The 21,727-nt window shown below is 45.7% G+C and overlaps 1 protein-coding gene across 3 annotated transcripts; it reads left to right on the top strand.

The window, feature by feature from the left end:
* Window positions 1-4,483: 4,483 nt before the first annotated feature.
* LOC106858267 (methyltransferase 2A, tRNA N3-cytidine) lies at window positions 4,484-17,510 on the top strand. Of its 3 annotated transcripts, XM_014884823.2 has the most exons (9): window positions 4,492-4,855; window positions 6,259-6,350; window positions 10,090-10,451; window positions 11,681-11,730; window positions 12,353-12,413; window positions 13,498-13,637; window positions 14,395-14,501; window positions 14,695-14,760; window positions 16,073-17,510. In XM_014884823.2, exons 1-9 carry the CDS (start codon window positions 4,767-4,769, stop codon window positions 16,222-16,224), a joined length of 1,119 nt encoding a protein of 372 aa, XP_014740309.2. In that variant the 5' UTR covers window positions 4,492-4,766; the 3' UTR covers window positions 16,225-17,510. The 3 variants fall into 3 exon arrangements, with proteins under 3 accessions (XP_088035780.1, XP_014740309.2, XP_088035781.1); XM_088179654.1 differs by lacking the exon at window positions 14,695-14,760 and having other exon boundaries at window positions 4,484-4,855; XM_088179655.1 differs by lacking the exon at window positions 4,492-4,855 and having other exon boundaries at window positions 6,783-10,451.
* The last annotated feature ends 4,217 nt before the right edge of the window (window positions 17,511-21,727 follow it).

Raw genomic sequence — 21,727 nt, 5'->3', positions numbered from 1 at the left:
GCGTGCACTTTGTGATTTCTAGCAGCTCCCTGGGAGAAGCCATTTGGGAGAGTAGAAGCTGTAGCCCTGCGGAACGTGCCCGTGCCGGGCTGTATGGATGCTATTGGAGCCCGGCACCACTAGATGGTGGTGTCTGTACGTGCTCGGCCCAAATTTTCTACCTCCTGGGCTGCTGAGTGATCATCTCCCACATTGGACAGAGACATTCACCCCACGGAAGTTTCCAGGGAGGGGGAACACCCTGAAACCCATCCCACTGACACAGCTCCTACAGCAACACTTAAAGCCAGGATTCTTTTTACTGCTACTTTAATTCCTGGAAGCGCTGAAGTGCTCTCTTTCCTTCGACCCCATCAACTCCTTTTGTAAACTGTTTTCTGTTAATACACCCCAAAAATAAGCAAAGCGCTTCCAATGCAGCCAGAAGATGACAAAAGGTGCATTTTGTCTGATTCACAACCCAGAATGAGGTTCTCTAGGTCTCTAGGGAATTTTCTGAAATGAAACACATCTCCCCACTCATTCTAGGGAAGCAAGTCAGTGAAGTGCCAAAACTCTCAATGGAAATCCACTTTCCAGAACAAAATCCCCAGGAGGTACTGAAGGACATGGCTGTGGACGGTGAGTACATTGGCACTTTGGGATAGTTCAGGATCAGGAGCATCTGCTGGGCAGAAAACTTAAGATTTGGAGAAGAATAAAAGAAAGAGCTGGAATTAAAAAGCCAAAATGCTGCATTTCCCTTGGCACAAAATCACAGAATAATTTAGGTTGTTGTATTTTGGGCTTCCCTTCCTCAAACAAACTTGCTGAGGGAATTGGGATTGTTCAGCCTGGAGAAACAAAGCTCCGGAGTGAGCTAATTGTGGTCTTGCAGTACCCGAAGGAGCTGACAGGAAAGATGGAGAAAGACTCTTTTACAAAGGCCTAGAGTCACAGGACAAGGGGGAATGGCTTCCCACTGTCAGAGGGCAGGGTAAGATGGGATTTTGGGAAGAAATTCTTCTCTGTGAAGGTGGGGAGGCCCTGGCACAGGGTGCCCAGAGAAGCTGTTGCTGCCCCATCCCTGGAAGGGTTCAAGGCCAGGTTGGGCAGGGCTCGGAACAACCTGGTCTAGTGAAATATGTCCCTGCCCATGGCAGGGGTGGAATGGGATGGTCTTTAAGATCCCTTCCAACCCCAACCATTCCATGACTCTATGATATCTCCCCACTAATTATCTCCACCTTCCCTCATAGTCCTGGGGACATGGTAACATCCACAGTGTAGATTCCAGCTATGCCCTTAGCCAACGAGGAACTGCAGGAAGCCCCGGACACACCACAGGAGGGGACTGGTATTCCCCTCCTTGCTCTCTGCTCCTACCTGGCTTCTCCTTCAGCAGCCCAGCGACAGGAGCACAGGGAGGCTGCTGGGTCTCTACAACTCTCTTTGGGTCACTCACATGGGACACGGCATGCACTCAGCACAGCTTAAATTCTATTTCTGTACTCCCCTTAATCTTGGGTTGAATTTTTGCTTTGCATTACATGGCAGAGGCCACAGTGTGAACTCGGTGTGTCTCAGCAGTGCCACCCCTCAGCGGGGCACAAGAGAAGAGACTGTGTCTGTACGCTTGGTGGAGCACTGAAGGAGGTGATGGGTGATGAGCGGCCATAGAAAGGTAATTTAATCCTTCTTGGCCTCAGCATCCAACCCTGCTGGGAGAGAGAGAATTTCATTGCATTATTGTGGCTACATTTCTTCAGATCCTGAGATGGAAGGAGTGGGTGAAAGGCAAAGGAGTCACTATTATTAATAATAATAATAATAATAATAATAATAATAATAATAATAATAATAATTAGCTCCTTTTGGCAAGTCTCTCTGTGCTAACTGCCAGCAGACAGGGGAGCTTTCCAACACTTTCTTGCTACAGAGGGCACAACCACTGTGGATAATCTGGGCTTTCACCTAGCCACAGAGGAGACTCACTTGATCCCAGAGCCATGGGAGGTGTCAAGTCTGGATTCTGTGGATGGAGTCTCTCCAGCTGCCCTGTTGCCATCACCCACAAAGCCTAAAATCTCCCTGGAGAGCTTGTCCCAGCTGCTGGCAACACTCCCTGCTCCACTCAAACATTGCCTGGGCACTTCCCTAGGGCACAAGGGTGACACCCAGGACCTCAACTCAATCCTGGACTCCACAGCCAGCAGGGTTCCCCTGATGAGCAAAGAAATCTGGAAGCCTTCGGACAGAGGAAGGTAAGGCTAGGTATCTAAGGTCTTTTTCCTTGGAGGAAACCTAGAAATCTTTGGAAACCAACAGATTAGTTAAAAGCCTTCTGTATGCCTGTACTGGTGCTTGTCAGATGACAAGGATGTGATGTTAACATGAGGCAGTTGATTCCCTTAGAATACTGCAGTGGTTCCCACCCACATGGGATAAACATGGAAGCAAGTCTCTGGTGGTGAGGGACTGACGGCTCGTCCGTCAGTAAAATCACCCTCCCTTGTCTCAGCAGGGTCTAATACCTTATTTTTGTTCCTCCAGGTGCCACAGAGGCATCATGCTATGATGGGGATTTCTGCCCCTGGATTAAGTCCGGATTCTCACTTTTTCCCTTTTTCCAGTTTGTTTCAGATGTTCCTGGCTACAAGAGCAGAGGCCAAGCTCTTCTCTTACCAGATGGAACACAGAAAGAGTCAATCTTACCTTTTCTGGCTAATGATAAACTGCAGGGAAGCGTCCTCCCTAGATACCTAACCAGCATAGCAAAAAATGGGGGTGGATCCCCATAGCATAACTTGTCCAGATCTTCTCAAGGCTGCTGGGATCTCTGCTCTCTTTGACTGCTGTGAAAGCAGGACAAGGCTTAGTCACAGCACTGACCACTCTCCCCCTCTTCAGCCCATAAGAAAAATTGCTCGGGCAGTTTCAATTACCAGAGGAATCCTCCACCTCAAAGTATTTGGGAAATGGGTGGAGTTGACAACTCTGCCCCGGGAGAATTCTTTCAGATTATCAGATAAATTGCCTCTGTGGGATAGAGAGGGAAGTCCCCCTCTCTACTGGGGTATTTGTGCCTTATATTACAACATACACAAAACAGAGGGGCCCCAAGGTGAGATTTCTAGAAAAGCTTTATATCTGGTTTCACGTCCAGAAGCATCTGCACGGCTGCCATCTGCTCTGCAAAGGCACTGCAGGAAGTGCCACCACAGGCATGTCACACTCTTGTGCAGTTTAAACCCCCCAGGTACCAGGTCCCTCCAAAGCTGTGGGTGCAGCAGCTGGTGCTGAGTGGGGCTGGGCTGTTTCACAAGCCAATGTCGCCCTCTTTTGTCCTCTGGTTGCCACCCACAGGAGCGTAGGGACCGCACCAGCCAGTGTGGATGGATGGAGACTCCCTCAAGTATTGCAGAAAGAAGGCCCACAAAATTTGGAAAGAGATGGGTCACCCTGTGCCTCCCTTTGCACACTGTGAACAAAATTACAGAATCCCAGAATGGTTTGTAGGGGACTTTAAAGATCATCCAGTCTCACCCCTGCCATGGGCAGGGGCACCTTCACTGTCCCAAGCTGCTCCAAGTCCCATCCAGCCTGGCCTGGGACACTTCCAGGGATCCAGAGGCAGCCACAGTTGCTTTGTACTCCCTGTGCCAGGGCCTCCCCACCCTCACAGGGAAGAATTTCTTACAGTATCCCATCTAACCCCGCCTCCTGTCAGAATGAAGCCATTCCCCTTGTCATGTCACCCCAGGAGCTTGTAAATAGTCTCTCTCCATTTTTTTTTTTTTTTTTTTTTTGCAGACTTCCCTTAGGTACTGTAAAGGGCCAGAGTTAGGTCACCCCAGAGCTTCTCATCTTCAGGCTTGACAATCCCAATTCTCTCAGCCTTTTCTTGTACAAGAGGTGTTCTGTCCTTCTGATCATCCTGGTGGCCTCCTCAACTTCTCTCCTTCCTCCTTCATCTTCCCTCCCTCTTCCCAGAAGACCAAACAAATAAATATCTAAAGGGGTGCTGAGAAGATGGAGCTGAACTCTGATTGTTGGTGCTGAGCAATAGGACAAGAGGCAACAGGCATAAACTGACACCCAGGAAGTTCTACCTGAACATGAAGAAGAACTAATTCATTATGCAGTGACCGAGCACTGGAACAGATTGCCCAGAAGTATTGAGCTTTCATTGCTGGAGATACTGCAGAACTGTCTGGAGGCAGTCCTGGACAATCCATTCAAATTCTTTGAATTTGAACCCATTGCGCCTCGTTATAAGAAGACAACGGGGAATGGGTTCCGTTTGAAAGAGTAGGGTTAGATGAGATATTGGGAAGAAATTCCTCCCCATGAAGGTGGGGAGGCCCTGGCACGGGTTGCCCAAAGCAGCTGCCCCTGGATCCCTGAAAGGGTCCAAAGTGAGGTTGGACGGGGCTTAGAGCAACCTGGGCTAGTGGAAGGTGTCCCTGCCCATGGCAGGCGGCGGAACAGGATGGTCTTTAAGGTCCCTTCCCACATAAACCATTCTGGGATTCTGTGCCGTGTACTTTGGCATGACCCTACTGGAGCAGGAAGGCTGGACCAGACGAATCCCTGCGGTCCCTTCCAGCCCGTCCCGTCCCAGGACTCTCTGAGATGCGGGATAAGCTCCAGTAAAGGCCTTTTCGAGACCCTTTCCCGGGGCACCGCCTCAGCTGATCACTCCTCTCACGTGACCGCCGCCCTCAGTCTTCCTTCAGGTCGGCCTGCGTGACGTAGATTCCGCTTCCGGTAGTGGCTGGCCCGTCATGGCGGCGCCCAGCGAGGCGCAGGAGCGGCGGCCTTTCGGGCGGCGGCTACTCACCGACCCAGCCCGGCTTTTCCAGCACAACGCCTGGTGCGTGAGGGCTGCCGCCGTTGTCCGCTCCAGACCCCCGTGAGCCGCCCGGGGTGCTGCTGTCCTGCGGTGCCGCCCGGCGGTGGGGTGGGGATGGTCGGGGCGGGCTCGCCGTCGCCTCTCCGAATTCGCGGTGTGTGTGGCCAAGCGCTGTGTAATGGGCTAGCCTCGACCTGCCCGCTCCGCCTCACGGGGCCCTGACCGCGGTGACCGCCCTCCTCTCGAATGCGCCTCCAGAGACCATGAGGGCGTAGAGCGGGCTGAGGAAGCAGAGGGTGTAGGGCTGGCGGCCGGAGAGCGGCTGCAGGCCGGGCGGGGACCGGCATCCCCGGGCAGGGCACTGTGTGTCCGGTGCTCGGGAGTGCTGGTCCCTGGGCGTCCTGAGCGCTCGGGACTGATCCCCAGGGGGTCCTGAACTTTCGCGACTGCTCGCTGCGGGGTTCTGAGCCTTGGGGACTGATCCCCTGAGGGCTCCTGGACGTTTGGGATTGATCCCCAGGATGTCCTGAGCCTTCAGGACTGATCGTCAGGGAGTTCTGAGCCATTCTCAACCCCTCCTGAAGCAGTAGCATTTCTCAGGCTCCTGTGGTTGTAGCAGTTGTTTTATTGCTGTGGTTAATAAAGGTAAATTACCTGCTGTCAGAAATTCATAACCTGCTAGTCCTTCAGTGAGGGGAGGGTGTGCCAGGTGTGTGCTTGGAACAGGAGCTCAGAAGTGGTTTTAAGTCAGTTAAACATCCAAATTCTCTTAATTTGCTGGGAACTGAACGTGTTTTGCATTTTTGAGGTAAATAGATCCACTTTTGGACTCTGACTGCTATACCTTGTTAAGAATCATGTGTGTTTAATTTGTAATTAAGTACTTGTCATTCCTTCTGGGACTATTCTATACAAAAGGTATGTTACAAAAGCTTATCCTTAGTTTTCCTGAAGAAATTCTTAGTAATCTGTTTTTTCACAGACTTAACAGTTAAGCCTTTGTTTTGTGAGTTAAAATAATTCCTTCTGAGACAAGAATTGCTTCTTGGGCCTTGTATTCTGCTTTTCATTTACTTGTTTTAATGAAAAAAGGCCAAGTAATCACTTTAATGACTGCATAGCTGTGTGTGTGCTTTGACGTTATTAATAATTCTTAATGCTCTAAATCTTCCTGCATATTTTTCTCATAATTTGATTGAGCATCCGAAATGGGACAGATTTAGGATGCCTTCTGTTTGCAATTCTATGAGTTCTTTGAGGACTAGGAGGTGCATGTGCTGACTAGGCCGTTGTGCTGGTGCTGGGCTGGAATTGGAGCTCACACCTGCACACCTGTCCATTTGGAGGGCTCTCCAGACCTTTCTCTTTCCCTCTGCCTTTGTCCTACCATGCTTAGCTCTAGTTCATCTTATTTTTCACAACAGGGATAATGTGGAATGGTCAGAAGAGCAGGAAGCCAGTGCCAGGAGTAAAGTTGAAGAGAACAGCTCACAGCTATTGCCAGAACATAAACAAGGTACTTTTGGACAGTGTCCTCATGCGAGTCTTGGCGTTGTGCCGGGAATGGAATAGTCTGGCCAGGAACATCAGAACATCATCAATTCCTCCCTTTCCCCTCTCCCAGTCACTCAGAAGGCATTAACACGTGTTTGATAACGGGAAATTGAGGATGAGGAACCTTTCTGTTCTTAATTTACCTCTCTGTGACTCCTCTTCCACCTTCACTAGTGACTCCTCCTGGTTGGGAGGAATCAGATTGGATTGAGATTCTTTGTCATGTTGTGTATGTTAAATACTTGTTAGTGTTCATTGTCAACAAACCTCTTTGAGTGTAGAGTTGTTGCCTCTGCTTATTTTTGCTCTTTAAAGCTTAACTGCTAGTAGCCAGTCTCTTTTTGCTGGCTTGCTGTGGAGTGAGCTCTGATCCAAGCTGATTTTCTCTTTAAAGGGTCTGATAAAGTATGGTCCGTATCTGTCTGTACAGAGTGAACAAACTGCATGAGAACAATATCATCAGAGAAAGAAAAATACTTTGTCTTGATTGTTTATCCTTGGATGACAGCAAAGGAATTCCAAAGTTTTTATTTTATTTGATATAAAGGATGTTTATCAACCCAAAATGCAGAGCTTATTTGTCTCTGAATCAAGCTCAAGGTGCTCAGTTCTGTGGTTAAGTCATCGTTGGTGCCCATTCTGAGATGGTTAATAATGCATTTCCTCCACACCTGGTAGAGATCATCTAGTCTCTCAAATGATGGTGAAATGGTTCTTTGGTGTGATAAGAAGCTTGTCTGATGATGGTCTTGTTATAGCCTGCCAGCTCTAGGATGGATGTGCTCCTTTTGTTCAAATTAAATCAAGTGTGTCACCCATAAGACGATGCTGAGCACTACTGGAACTATTGAGACACTTCCATATAGCTTCCAGTTGTGTTCACAATAGCAAATTTAATTACACCAAAGAGTAACCCTCCTAATTTCTTGGACTCCTAGAAGTATCCAGCAGTTTTCCATTGTGATGCCCATTGTGTTGAGTTAATTTTAAAATCTGGTTAGCATTAAAGGATGCTGTCTCTCATGCTTTGAGAACCTATATACAACTAGGAAATTGTGAAGCAATTTGCTGTTGGAACAGTTTGTCAGAGCTCCATGATGTATTTCCCAGACTGAACAATGGAGGCCAGTCAAATGTTGATGGTTACTATTCACTGGGAAGCATGTAGAAACAATGGGATGGCTGGAAAATAGGGAAAGCAGCCCAGGCAAATGTGCCTGAAGGGTCTGGTAGTTTGAGAATCAGGATGTCTAAGGAGGAGAACAAAGGCAGAGTATTGGTCATTATGGCTGTATTATTCTGTGGACTACTTGGGGATGTCAGTATTTTTTCTGAAGAAGGAGGGAAGCTCTGTATATGAAAGATGTCTTCTGGCTGGGAAAAAAAAGAGAAAGAAGTCCAAGTGTCTTGGTTTCTTTTTGAGGCTCCATAATTATCCCCCTTTGCAATTCAGGAGGTCCCTGATTCTCTTCTGGTGTGGAGCACAGTTATTTTTGTTTGCTCTTGTTTTGCAGAGTGGAGGGGTGAGTATGGGCTTGACTTTGAGGATGTGCTTACAAAGGTGAGCAGAAAGTCAGGAGTCCTTATCAGGAAAGTCTCTGGAGTAATCTGGCTTGCACATCGATGGCACTGTGAGCTAATACCCTAAAAAGGACCTGAAACAAGTATAATGTGAACTTTTCTGGCTGGAAGTCTTACTAAAAAATTAACATGGTCATATTTTCGCTTAAATCTGTTTCTTGTGTGATCTTTTATCAGCTGGCCCTTGATTTTTTGTATTTATAATTGTTACTGATCCTTTATTCAGCCCTTTGAAAACACCAGGCACCAAGGCAAAAGACCTTTAAATAAAGCTTCCCCACATGTGGTTTGGAGTATAACAGGTCTTCAAAAGCATCCAACAGAATTTCATACTAATGTGACAAAGGAAGAGCATAATGTCTTGTTCACCAGTGTATTGTGGCAGAAATGTGGGCAATCCAAAATGGCTGGGCTGGGCTGGAATTTTGTCCCAGCTTCTCAGGTAAGCATTCCACTACAGTCAGACGGTCATGGGATTGTTGGAGATGAGCAGGAATTTGTATTTTTGTTAGGTAAAAGAGCGTTTCAGCCTCAGAAGCCTTGCATATTCCTGCTATGGAAGAAAGACAGTTTAGGACAGAGCGTGCCAAGTTTGGATCAATAGCACTTCTTCCAGCATCAGCAGTCATTGACTTTCTTCCATGCCAACAGCGACCTGACCTGGCCCTGCTGACTGTGACCTACAGTGAGATCACGGCACAAACTTACTCCTTGTGTCTAGTATCAGACACTAAAGTTTCTTTCAGCTTGGGGTTTAAAAACCAGGCTTCTTAAAAGGAGAAAATCCTTGTAGTTGAGGTAGAGAGATTATTTTTATATATAGCTCTTGGTGCTGCAGGGATAGATCCTACTAAAAATAGGCATATGACTGATTGGTGCTTCTTTGTTAAAGCCATTTTTGTCTATATTTGGCTGAGGCTACATATTTTTCCAGGTGTTCTGGCTTCACTTTAGTGTCTCACTTTGAAAGTTTTATGTTCTTCAGGAAGACAAATAAACAGTTCAGCTAATAATGCCCTCCAATCATTTTTATTCAGTAATGCACTTGTTGCCGTGCAAAGATGGTTGAGGTTATTGGAATACAGTTGGGGTTTCTGGCCATAGATGTTAATGTCTCTAGGTGATTCCAAGCATAGGATGCTATAATTAGATGTTAATTCCCAGGACAGAGAACACATCACATTGATGAAATCATAGTCACTTGGATTTGTAGCTTCCTATGGAAGAAATAGTTCCCCTAGACTGTACTTCGTATGAAATCTTTGAAAGTGTGTGGAAATAAAGTTTGCAGGTGACTCAAATTTCACTTGATCATGGCTTTGTAAGAGCTACTCCAGCTCCCTGTAATACTCATCTTGCTTCTGGAATGATCCATTTGATGTGAAAGTGCTGCTGTGCAAATTAATTCTGTCCATCTTTTGCCTGTCCACCTTAGCTCTCCGCTGGTACTTCAATGCAGCGGTCACTGTTGACTCTCCTCTTTTGTTTTAGTTCATAAATGTGTGATGCTCTTGACACACACAGAACTATGGAAAGCACAGTTATCTGGACTGATCTGCAGCAAAACATGGAAAACATGCTGTCCTGTTGCCTGGAGAATTGCATAAATTCTGAGCTTCCTTCCTGGCCTGGAGAGTTAACTAATTTTTCTGTTTCTCCACCTGAAAATAGGAGCAGTGTGTTGAACAGGAGCTTTCAGCTTCAGGCAGCTCTCACAAAATTCCTTAGGAGTTGTGTTTGACACTTAATATCACCAGGCTCCAAATTAATTGTTCCAGTGAACTGAACAAGTTAGTGTTAAGAGATGGAAGTAAAACCAGATTTCTTCATTCCAGTCTCCTTCAAAGAGACTTTTTCTGTTGCCAGCTTCCTTTAAATCCTACCAGGAGACAGAGTTTTCTCTCTTCCCTTTTTAAGTCCTAACAAAGTGACTGTGAGGACATAGACTGAGTGTTCATGTAGGATTGCAAATTTAGATAAAGGTGATTTTCAGTCAATAATCTCACTTACTACAGCAGGTTGGTGCATAGATACCTGCAGTGGTCTCTCACTCTCTGAACTGATTAAACCCTGAGACCTTCTGATTTGATGCTTGATGATGTTTTTGCTTGTGTTCACAGAGGAATATGAGGTGAATGCTAAGAAATACTGGGATGACTTCTATAAAATCCACGAAAATGGCTTCTTCAAGGACAGGCACTGGTTGTTCACTGAATTTCCTGAGCTGGCACCTAACAGGAACTCAAGCCAAAATGGAGATTCTGTGCATGGATTTAGTAACACAGAAGAATTCAACAATGAAGGGTTGGGAAGCTGTGGAAATGGTCGTTGCTCTTTGGAAACCAGGACAGAGAGTCAGTTAGGTCTGATAAAAAGCCCGCCTAGGGGGCACACAGAGGAGCTGGCTGCACAGAAAGACAGTGAGTTGAGTCAGAGTGATGGGGATTACCCAGGATCAGCTGCATCTTACCGTATATTAGAGGTAAGAGCTGTAAATCAAAGTCACACATCAAAGCCTCCCTTGTGTCAGTGTGGCTGGGACAGAAAAATATGTTTCACTGCCAAACAGCAAGGGAGCAGATGATTGCCTTCAGTCAGTAAAATGCAAAAATCAGAGGGCAGTTTAAAACTGAACTAAATCTACTGGGATTCTTTTAGTTCAGACTCTGAATTGGCAGAGCACAAGGACCATAAGAAGTTTACACGTTTAAAAGTCAAACTATTGCTATCAGATGTTCAAACAAGCATTTAAAAGTCATCCTTTGAAGAAGCTGATTCTTCTACTCTGTATAAAGCTTTCCCTTGTGTCCTGGTTTAGGGCAACTTTGGGAGGAAACTTTCAAAGGGGTCTCTCTAGAACACAGACTCAAGTGGCCCCTCCCCCTACTGGTTCGGGAAAAGATTTCCTCCGAGAAAAGTGAAAAAAACCTGTTTATTTAACAAGCAAAGTATACACAAGCCTAAAAGATGGATAATATTAAACTATAAAACCACTATAAAACTGTTCTGAAAAGATGGCAGATTTGTTTAATACTTAGTATTTTACGAAAGTCCTGCCTTCTCAGGGAGACTGTTGCTCTGATTTTTTAATTTAATCTGACACTTTTAAGATTTCCTCAGGCTTCAGTGTTCTCAACGTGCCTTTCCTGTCTCACCTGAGGACTTTAACTAACATGTGTCACTGCAAACCCTCTGTGGTGTTTTCTGCTCAGTCTGTTTCAATTTTACTGATGTTTTAAACATTCAGAGGCCAATTCCCCAAACCCAGTTGTGTGAGCCATCATCTTTTCAAATGGGAACAAGCAGAAGGAGTAATTAAAGTAAAGCAAACTTAACTTTTCTGTTGCTCTGATTTTGTATGGAAGTGAATGCAACTCATCCATGGCCTTTGCCAGTCAGTGCTTCAGTCTGCATACTGGTTGCTATGCTTGGGATTCAATCAAAAACAGCTTTCAAAAGAGTAACAATATATAGTTTATTGTTAAGAATTAGACAATAACTTGCTTAGTGGTTTCCCACACATGTAATCCTGTTCCTCAGACCTTAACATGCTCGGATCTTGCAGGGACGCTTAAGAATGGTCACTACCATGCTCAGCTTTACTCATGAGTTGCTCTTCATTCCATGGCTTTAGAGAGATGACTAAAAATTATCTGCATGGATGTACTGAAGGAATTATTTTCACTGTATACATCTGCTCTGTTTATACAGGTTGGCTGTGGGGCTGGGAATACAGTCTTCCCAATTTTACAAACCAACAAGTAAGTAGTGACAAGACAACAGGAAATGGCTTCCCACTGCCAGAGGGCAGATATAAATGGGATATTGGGCAGGAATGTTCCCTGTGAGGGTGGGGAAGCCCTGGCATGGGTTGCCCAGAGCAGCTGTGGCTGCCCCATTCCTGGAAGTGTCAAAGGCCAGGTTGGACATTGTGGTTTGGAGCACCTTGGTCTAGTGGAAGGTGTCCCTGCCCATGGCAGGGGTGCGGCTGGATGATCTTTAGTGTTCCTCCCAACCCAAACCATTCTGAGATTCTGTGAAGGAATTCTCAGTAGGCTGCATGAGATACCAGCCTCTGAAAAATAATTGGAAAAATGTTCCCTATCTTCCTAGTTTAGACAATCACAGAGAAAAGCCAAATGCAAATGGTATCTTTGCCATCTGCAACTTCAGGTTATTGTGTTTTTAGCTTGGAAGCCCTTGGTTTTAGATCCAGAAGGAAAAGGAAGCAGTCAGTTCCATATGAAAATGATGGGCATAAAGGAGCAATGGAATCTACCAGATTTTGCACAGAAACTAAAGCCCGGGATTTCTGGGCTTTGTGCATTTGAAACACTTCTTAATTCCTCGATACAAATGATGAGTTTCTTTGATTTATTGCAGTGACCCAGGCCTGTTTGTTTATTGCTGTGATTTTTCTACAACGGCTGTGGATCTTGTCCAGGTAATCTCAGTTGTGACTTAGGAAAATGTGAGAAGTATTTGGGGCCAGTTGCCCATTAATACAAATTATCCCAGCTGCCAGTGACTCTCTGGCTGTGCTGGCAGCTTTCTGGTTTTAGCCAGCCCTGGTGCTGACCCTTGCACTGGGAAATCTGGAAAATGAGCCATCAAAGATTGTAGAAATGAGGGAAGTAAAAGTTCTCAAAATGTCACATTTTGCAAAGCACACTCTGCAGCAAACAAGTCAGCCAGATGTTCTTCCCCTGCAGTTGGCAACACTTTTCTCAATACAGTGTTCTTTTAGCTGAGTAACTTGAAAACAAACTTGAACCTTGAAAACATTCAGGCTAATTTTTACAGGAACTGAAGCTGGTTTTGGTTTGTGTGTGTGTTACTGTCGCCACAGTTCTTGGAACATGCTCTGATTGCTTCTGCACAGGCACAAATATCACTAATAAATTTCAGGTCAAGGCAGAACTGAGAATATATGAAGTATCAAATGCCATCAGTTACTTACTGAGATGAGAGAGGAGCATAGCATCAGAGTCAGCATCCATTTCCTCCTCTGAATGTGACACAAGCGCTGTTTGTAGAGGCTTCAGCTTTAGAAAAATATGCAACTTCTAAAACATGTCTAAATCTTATTTTTAAGACACTAACTTTAGGCAACCAAGTTTGACTTTCAGGGTATAGGGAATATCTGCTTGTAGGTGATATGAATATTGATTTCAGTGATGCAGAGAGGTGAACTGACACTCTCCCTTATGTAAAGGTTTCCAATTTATCAGTATAAATTTCTCACTTTTTACCACTGTTTGTCTGATTGTAACAAGACCAAAACTCTTTGTAAGTCTCCCGTTCGTAAGTATTTTTTCACATTTCACACCTGTTCTTTTGAGAAAAGCTTGACCAAGGAGCATACCTGACACAGAAGTCCAGTGAGGCTGAAACAGGTCTCTGAACACGCCTCTTGATAAATATGAAAGTTAAAATACTCCATGTAATACTAACAATCCACATAGTCCAGCTAATACTGAGACCAGGGTCTGCTACTAATGCTCTTAATTTTTCTCTCTCAAATACAGAACAATGCAGAGTATGATACTTCTCGCTGCTTTGCATTTGTCCATGACCTGTGCAATGACCAAAGCCCTTTCCCAATGCCAGAGGAGAGTCTTGACATTGTTATTCTTATCTTTGTCCTCTCAGCAATTCTCCCGGAGAAGTAAGTTTTAATAATTCCTTCTGATTGCAGAAGATAATTCTTCTAGAACTGGAGTTCTTTAATAATCTCCTGTCAAGAAAAAATTAAAGTTTGTTCTATTTGTGGTCCAGTTTTCCATAAAGCCTCAGAAAACGAAATTTTCAGGTATTTGCTGTTTCTGTTGTAACCAATTCTGGCAGAGGACAGGTGATTTTAAGTGGCTGCAGGTGATCGTTGCTGGGCTCACTGTTCTGAGCCCCAGCCACACTGAGCACTCACTTTGGAAAGTATTCTGCTGGATTTTCAGTCTCAGAGGGTAGTTGAATTTCTCACATGGGAGGTGGCAAGAAGGAAGGGTTCAGGTTCAGAAAAAAAGGTGAGGAAAGTGCTGTGGTCTTAGTGTCATAATTTTTACAACCTACACTAGTCTCTTTTTTTGTTCCCTTTAGTTTTACTTCACAACACTTCTCTTCAAGTTCACTTGCTACTTGTTTTACAGAAACCAGTGGAGATCCTTTTGTGATCAGTAGAGAGAGCAGTTAATCCTTGCTGTGGCAGGATGTTATCCTTATAGGAAAAAAAGCAAAATCGGGGAATGTCAAAAAATAGAGTCCAAATAAAATCAACCCACCTGACTCTGGAAGAGCTCAGAATGCTGCTGGCTTTGGGTAGCTCTATATATGAAGTTGAAACATGTAGAGCTTTATTCCATCTTTTTGGAAGGAAACAAGCATGATTTTGCAGAGTGTTGAATGCTCCTGGTTTGTTTTTCTCTCAGGATGCAGTGCATTGTGACCAGACTGAGTCGCCTTCTGAAACCAGGGGGAATGATCTTGTTACGAGATTACGGTCGTTATGATCTCGCCCAACTTCGGTTTAAAAAAGGTATTTCTTTCCCCTGGGAACTCTTGCCCATCACTAGTAGATGGTGCTTCTCTGGAGCTGTGTCTGCCCTGTTTGGAGGCAGCTCATTACTTCCCCAAAGCACAGTGTGTGCTGGAGAAGGGCCAGTTGTTGGATGGCAATCGTTAGTTTTTAAGTGATCACTGGTAACTATTTATATCCGTCTTGCCCTTAGGTCAATGTCTGTCTGATAACTTCTATGTGAGAGGTGATGGCACTAGAGTTTACTTCTTCACACAAGGTAGGAGGCCAGAAACATGCCTCTGACCATCGAAAAACATCCCTCTGACTCTCCTCACCACTTCTTGTCCCTGTGCCCTCCAGATTGGCCACTAGATCTTTCCAGCCTCTTTTTTGAAGCACTGTGAAATGTTCAGTATCCCCCAATTAAACAGTGACCTGGGCTTCTCAGCTCCTGGTGCAAGCATGGCATGGTCAATTCCTTAGTGGAAATTCCTTTAAGAGGAAGACTGGTGTGTTTGCTACCATGGGAGGGGTGGGATTGGAAGAGCTCTCCTTGTATATTGGCTGCAGATGATGGAGGGAGATGGAAACCATTTAGAAGAACCTCCCTTAATTTTCCTGCTCTCCTAGAAGGAAATCAGAAGGGTGTGGCTCAGCATGGAGCTAAGGCAGCCCCTCCAGTTCTGCTGCTGCTTGGCGTTAGCAACAGTTATTCACTCTCCCAGTTTATAACCAGCTGCACTTCCAGTCCCTCCATTACAGGCCTCTGTGCACAGGCAGCTCTAGAGCAGTGGCACAACTGAGCTGTTCCCAACTGCACAAGTCTTGTTTGGCACAACAAAATTAATGTATAATGCATGTTTGGTGAACATCTCGCAATAGAAAGCGTCTGATAAAGGAGTACAAGCTGAGACCTGTCAGGCTTTTCCTACAGAAACTCCAGACAAACCACGTGCTCTAGAAGTAAGCTATGCTGCTCAGCAAGTCTGGGGCACTGTGAGACTTATTTGCTTGGTCAGGAATACCTGCCAGTGGAATTGTTGAAGCCTTGAGGGCTCTTAGTGCCTTAATTGGGCCCCAACAAGGTGTGTGTTTTAAGTATTTTTTTTCCCAAATTTAACCTTAATGAATCCCGTTCCCCTACAGCCTAGGCAGCACAGATCTTACTGACACTATTTTAAAACATAGATCTGATCCTATTCTTTGCTCTTGTAGATTCTGAAATTCCTCTGGGCAGGGGGAAGGAAAGGCTCCCAGCTTGCCAGAAGATGCTCCTTAACTGGTTACTAGAAGCAGTACCCATATTTGAAACTGCTGCTGTTTTCTTTGTCAAGGCTCTCTAGTTCTAGATGTACTCCAAATAATTCTTTCCTTCTTTGCTAGAAAGGAAACTTGAGAAACTGTGATGTTAAGCTCCCCTAGTAAAGCTGTTAAGTCTTGTTTGATCGTTTCCCTGCCAGGGTGAGGCCGTGGGTTTCCTCTGACACATCTTTCAGCTTAGCTTAGCCCTCAGTGTGAGCAGGTATCAGTTAAAGAAAAAAAAAAAAAAAAAGCTATGGTCTCCTTAGTCTCCTTGTCTTTGCTTCCAGATGAATTAGATCATCTCTTCACTACAGCTGGGCTGGAGAAAATCCAGAATCTGGTTGATCGGCGACTGCAAGTGAACCGTGGGAAACAGATGACGATGTATCGGGTGTGGATCCAGTGCAAGTACTGCAAACCCACCACACTTCAGCCATGAGGCATGTGGATGTGTAGGCTGGAGCCTCTTTGTCTCCTCCTGGTGACATGTTTGTGATGCAGTTCTGCACACCCAGGACCTCAGTGCCTTGTACCATGCCTGGCATCACTTCAAGTGAGTTTTGCTGAGGACAAATGCCTTGAGAGTAGAGCAAGCAGTATTTTTAGAATCACAGAATATACTGAGTTGGGAAGGACCTATGAAGATCAAGTCCAATTCCTAGCCCTGCACAGGACACCCCAGCATTCCCATCCCGTGCCTTAGAGCAGTGTCCAAACATTCATTGAGTTCTGGAAGCCTTGGGGCTGTGACCATTCCCTGAGGAACCTGTTCAGTGCCCAACCACCCTTCGTGGGAAGAACCTTTTCCTGATATCCAGCCTAACCCTCCCTGGGCATAGCTCTAGCCATTTCCTCGAGTCCTGTCCCTGGAATGAAGAGATTGGTTCCTGCCCCTCTGCTGTCCTTCAGGAGGATATTGAAGATCCCAGTGAGGTCTAACCTCAGTCTCCGCCAGCTGAAAAGACCAAGTGCCCTCAGCCACTCCTCATACAGCTTCCCATCAAGGTCCTTCACCATTCTCATGGCCCTTCTCTGCATGGTCTCTAGGGGCTTAACGTCTTTTTTTATATTGTGGTGCCCAAAACTGCCCCCAGCACTTAAGGTGAGGCTGCCCCAAAGCAGAGGAGGACAATCGCCTGCCTGACCAGGAATGCTTTACCTGATGTCCCCGGGACATGGATATCCCTCCTGACTGCCAGGGCACTGCTGACTCATGTTCAACTTGCCATGGACCAGGACGCCCAGGTCCCTTCCTGCAGCTGCTCTCTAGCCTCATTCCCCAGTCCATCCACACGTCCAGGGTTACCCCTTCCCACGTGCAGAATCCAGCACTTTCCCTTGTTGAACTTCCCACGATTGGTGATTGCCCATTTCTTTGATTTATCAAGGCCCTTTCTGCACCTGAGAGACTCACAGCTCCTCCCAGTTTAGTTCAGACAGCAAACTTACTATTCCTTCAAGTCCTAAATCCAGGTCATTGATGTGAATGTTGAAGAGCACAGGCTTGAGAAGGGAGCCCTGTAAATGTCATGCTACTGGTCTGAGTTTTAAAAATTATTTTATGGTTTTAACCTAAGAGATGGTCGTGATGTCTTACAGCAACTGAGCAGGTTGAATAGCAACTTGCTCATACTCTGGATTTCCACATGAAACAGGAGAGCTCTGACCTTACCTCTGTCTTGTGTACTCTTGTATTGGGAACAAACATACAAAGGATAAATCTGCTCTTCTTTGCTACTGCTCACTGATATTAATCCCTTGGCCAGCTTATCTCATGCAGCTATTTCCTAGTCATTCAGGTGTGTGCCAATCCATGAGTTAAAATACATTGATCTGAGGGCAGGAACTGAGACTATGTGAGTCTCTGTGTGCCATCTTTCCCTGGAGGCCTCAAGTTGTGGAGATAACCTGTGGAGAAAGCAAATGATGTAGTGCTCTGCTCACTGTGCACAGGGATGTCCTCCTAGGGAATCAGCACACAATAGCTCAGGTGCTGTAAATCCTCTCAGGCAGGGTTCCGGTTTTCAGGAGTTTACTGCTGATGCCAGTTTTGGAGCACCTTCAGAGTGCAGCAGATCAGGAGCAGCTGACAGGACCAAGGGTTATAAACCTGCTTTTTCTACTGGCTGCAGCTCTCAGGTCACAAACCGCCCTGTCATGGTGATGTGTTAAACCCAAGCAGATGAGACACTTTCTTTGTGAAAGTGATCTTTCTGATCTGAAATCTGCAGGATGTTTAACTTTTGCACTTATGTTTAATTTCTTAGAGGAAGCCAACACTGTGGCTTTCAGAAGGTATTTCCCTGCTTTGACAGCAAATACCTTTTATCTCAGCCTGTTTACTTCTGTTATTTTTAGAGTGTGCAGTGACAGGTATTAGAATAAGTTTTGTGCTTTTCAGTAGTGGTTTGATTCATATAAATCGGACTTGCAAAAATGTCATGTGCTTGTTTGAGCCTGTGCCACCGTTAGGGAAGTACAGTTTTCTTCTCCTGTTACAAGTCTCACTAGTGCTTGCCCGTTAATTGAAGAAGAAAAGGCCTTGGCTGCTATCTCTTGCCTTATTTTAGTTCACGAAGCATCAAGATGTGTTGTGTGTGTCCCGCTGGCTGAAGCGCAGTTCCTCGTATTTTGTTGGCCGGACACTCGTATTTGGAGCTTGACATTGCCACCTCTAGAGCTGCAGAGGTTGTGAAATAACTGATATCTTGAACCAGAGGAGAGAGGGTGTGCTAGTTTGAAAACAAACCAACAGGAGATCCCAGGTCAGAACTATAATTTAATAGGAAAATTAAAATAAAGGTAGGAAACACTGGCTTAACCTGACAGAGCCAGGACACAACCTGACACCCTGTCGGTCAGGGTGTTGGTAGCAGTCCAATTAAATAGTGACTGCAGTCCTCTTGAAGCGATAGATATGGTTCTGTTGAAGCAGTGATCCTGTAGAAGGGTCTTCCTCTGAAGGTCCAGTGGTGGTTATGTACCTCTTGTCCTCTGAGAATCCAGTAGGTAAGGCTGCCTGTGGTGTTCCAAACCTCAGATTATATCCAGGTAGGAATGCTTGGTCCCTCCCCCTGGGCAGCGCATTACACAATGGGATGATGTAATTTTATGAGTCATGCAGTAAGGCCTTGATGGCTCATTCGAAGACAGACAGTCCCCAGAGGGAGTTATCAGGGATGTGTCATGGAAGAGATAAAGAACACTGCCCCACCTGGCTTATGAACGTGGTGATAGAATACATACTTCTGGTTACATCCTACGTTGTCCCCCAAGACAAGGGGTAAAAAGCTGAGGAAATGTCATTGCTGTTTTTGGAGAGCCTGCAGGAACCCTGGAGAGATGGACCAGAAACACCTTGATTTGGGAAGCATTGGAAGGGCAGTACTTCCTGCTGGGCATGTGGCAGCATGATGAGTTCCTAACTTCCATGTCACTGTGTCATCCTGCAGGTATTGCTTGCATATTGCAGGTATTTGTCTGCTACCTGAAGGCTTCTGGGTCAGGACATTGCAGCCCTCCCTGGGAAAGGTAACCTGGGAATCCATTCACACCACACAGGCTGCAGTGCTGGAGCAATGGAAATGCACCATTGCTTTTTCTATATCTTTTAAATATTGTTGAATCAAATCAAACTGGGGGGGAGTAGGGAGGAGGCAGGGAATAGGAGTCAAATAACTGAGAAGATAATTCTTGTTTATTTGGTTGTAGTGTATTTTCTAAAGGGCCAAGATTTTTTCCAGCATCTACAAATGAAACAGGAGGAGATAAAGCATGTCTTCTCTTCTGAAGCACTTTTGGCTTCTGCTGTGCACAAGCCTGACCCACCCCAGAAGCTGTGCAGTCGCTGCTGTGTTTTCATGCTAAACCTACGAAGTCTGGTTCCCTGGCAAGGCTGAGGCCTCAGGCAGGGTCTAGGCAAAACACAGATCAAGTCCTCTAGCACCAGGTGAGCAAAAAAGTCTCCTCAGCTTATCCAGGCACAGAGTGAGGCTTAGCAAGAGCCGTGTGAGCGTTGGACCTGACAGGACCCATGTAACCACCTTAGTGACAGACCTCCTGTGTGCTACTGGGGCTTCAGGCAGTTCCCTGGAGTACTTTCCCTCTTGGGCCCTGAGGACCTCCTCCCAGAATAGCTTTATCTCCCTGCAAGAAAAATTATTGGGGTACACAATCAGCATAATTAGTGTGAATTGAAGTGATTTGAAAAATGCCTATTAATCATCCAAAGGCTTGTAAGCAATGCAGGAAAATATATTTTACTTATAAACATGATTTCTATGAAGTTGGAGTCCTCTTTAAATTCTAACTCCTGAATGGGAGAAAATGGAGGCTTTTTTGTTTGTGCTTTCAAGGCTATATCCCAGTTGCCTGGTTTTAACTTGGGCTTCAAGCAAAAACTTGCAGCCCTGTGAGCCTGGAGCCATTGAAGTGGCTCTTTGCCTTTCTTAATGCTCTTAGTTCTGCTGGAGTATTTAAGCAGTCACTCAGTGGGGCCCATGCTGGGCAGACGTGCTTTTGTTTCCTGTCCTCTTGGTGGTGTTCAGAAAGCAGCAAGTTAATGGTGTTGAATTGAGCCAGGCCTCCTACAGGCAGATACTGTTTGAGCTTCCTTAACTGATCCCTGCCAGCTCCTGTTCTCTCCGAAGCTGCCGCTCTCCTGCCACTCCAGGCCTTGCCTCCCAGGCAGCTCTGCTCAGGTACCTTGATCCTGACCTGCAGCAGCTCCTGCCATTCCCAACTTGGGCCTGCTGAGCAGACTGGGTTGCTCAAGCTTTCCAGCATGTTCAAAGGAAATCTCCGAGTTTACTTTTACCATGCTGAAAAGACAGGTTAAGTGCTGTTAGTTTTTTGGGGGATTTCCCCCTCTTCCTTCTTAGCCGAGAAATGTTAACTCTAGAGCCTTTCTTAGCGTTTCTGCTCTGATTTTGTTCCCAGCATTCCAAGTCTTGTGGTCTGTGGCTTACAAGGCAGTGCCAGCATGCCCTGATGAACTTCCCAAGCAGAAATGATGTCATAGCTCTTCACATGCACTGCCCTTGTGATCTTGGAAAATCTGGTCGTGGCTCTTGCCAGAAGATGATGGATTTTCTTGGAGATTCATAGAATGTCTTGGCTGGAAGGAAACTTTATCATGACCTGTTGTGACCCCTCGCATAATCCTTTCATGTAGGGATAATGCCATCAAGCCTGTGGCTTGGATTTGGACTTGGAGATAGTCCTTTAGAAAGGACTTTGTTCCATCCATGGTACTGAGGGCTGCAGTGAAGGGCAAAGAAGTTTTTGCCTCCCCGGATACCACATTCTTCTCAGAGCAGTGTGGTTTCACTGACAGGCTATGAATTGGGAGGCAGGAGGGAACAGGGGAGGAGATGTGAACAAGGGGCTGGGGGGGTGTTTGATGCTGTCACTTCAAAAGTAGGTAAATTGTAAATTCCACTGCAAATTGGAGCTTTCACAGGATCTTCCTGACAGCAAGGTGAGAACAGCAGTCATCCATAATGATTTGGATTGTTACAAGAGTGGTCATCAAATTCTTTTGACCAGGGGCATCTGAGTTTAGACACAGTTATCTTCTCTCCCAAATAATTCTACTCTGCCTTCTTCAGATATGCCACCACCATTTCTAATGTGCAGTGAGTTCTAGAGCTCTGGGATAAATGAGACCTCATTGTTTTCAATAGAAGAGAGGTGTGAGCAGAGGGAACTTCCCTGTGCACACGCCAGCAGCTTATGGCACGGCATCATAACGAAAGCTGGAAGAGCTTCTTACTGTCATTGGTGTTGGAACGAGCCCTGGCTTGTCCCCACTGGATTCCCTACAGGAATTGCAGACCCAAAGTGAACTGAACTGTTTTTCCTGAGCACTACTGAAAGATGCACAGGTTTTACTGCCTAGAAGTGAGGATGAGGCTGCAGGGATCAAGTTATTACAGGATTTG

This window comes from Sturnus vulgaris, chromosome 27 (genome assembly GCF_052056855.1).
Source record: "Sturnus vulgaris isolate bStuVul1 chromosome 27, bStuVul1.hap1, whole genome shotgun sequence".
NCBI classification, from domain to species: Eukaryota; Metazoa; Chordata; class Aves; order Passeriformes; family Sturnidae; genus Sturnus; species Sturnus vulgaris.
Note: the sequence above shows the minus strand (reverse complement) of the source record. Positions and strands in the feature narration are given on the sequence as shown.

What these genes read in the sequence shown, in the direction of transcription:
- LOC106858267 (XM_014884823.2), top strand. Translation starts at nt 4,767, where the DNA reads ATGGCGGCGCCCAGCGAGGCGCAGGAGCGGCGGCCTTTCGGGCGGCGG. An exon ending in CTTTTCCAGCACAACGCCTG is followed by an intron (nt 4,856 to 6,258) that starts GTGCGTGAGGGC and finishes TTTTCACAACAG; the next exon opens with GGATAATGTGGAATGGTCAG. An exon ending in CATCTTACCGTATATTAGAG is followed by an intron (nt 10,452 to 11,680) that starts GTAAGAGCTGTA and finishes CTGTTTATACAG; the next exon opens with GTTGGCTGTGGGGCTGGGAA.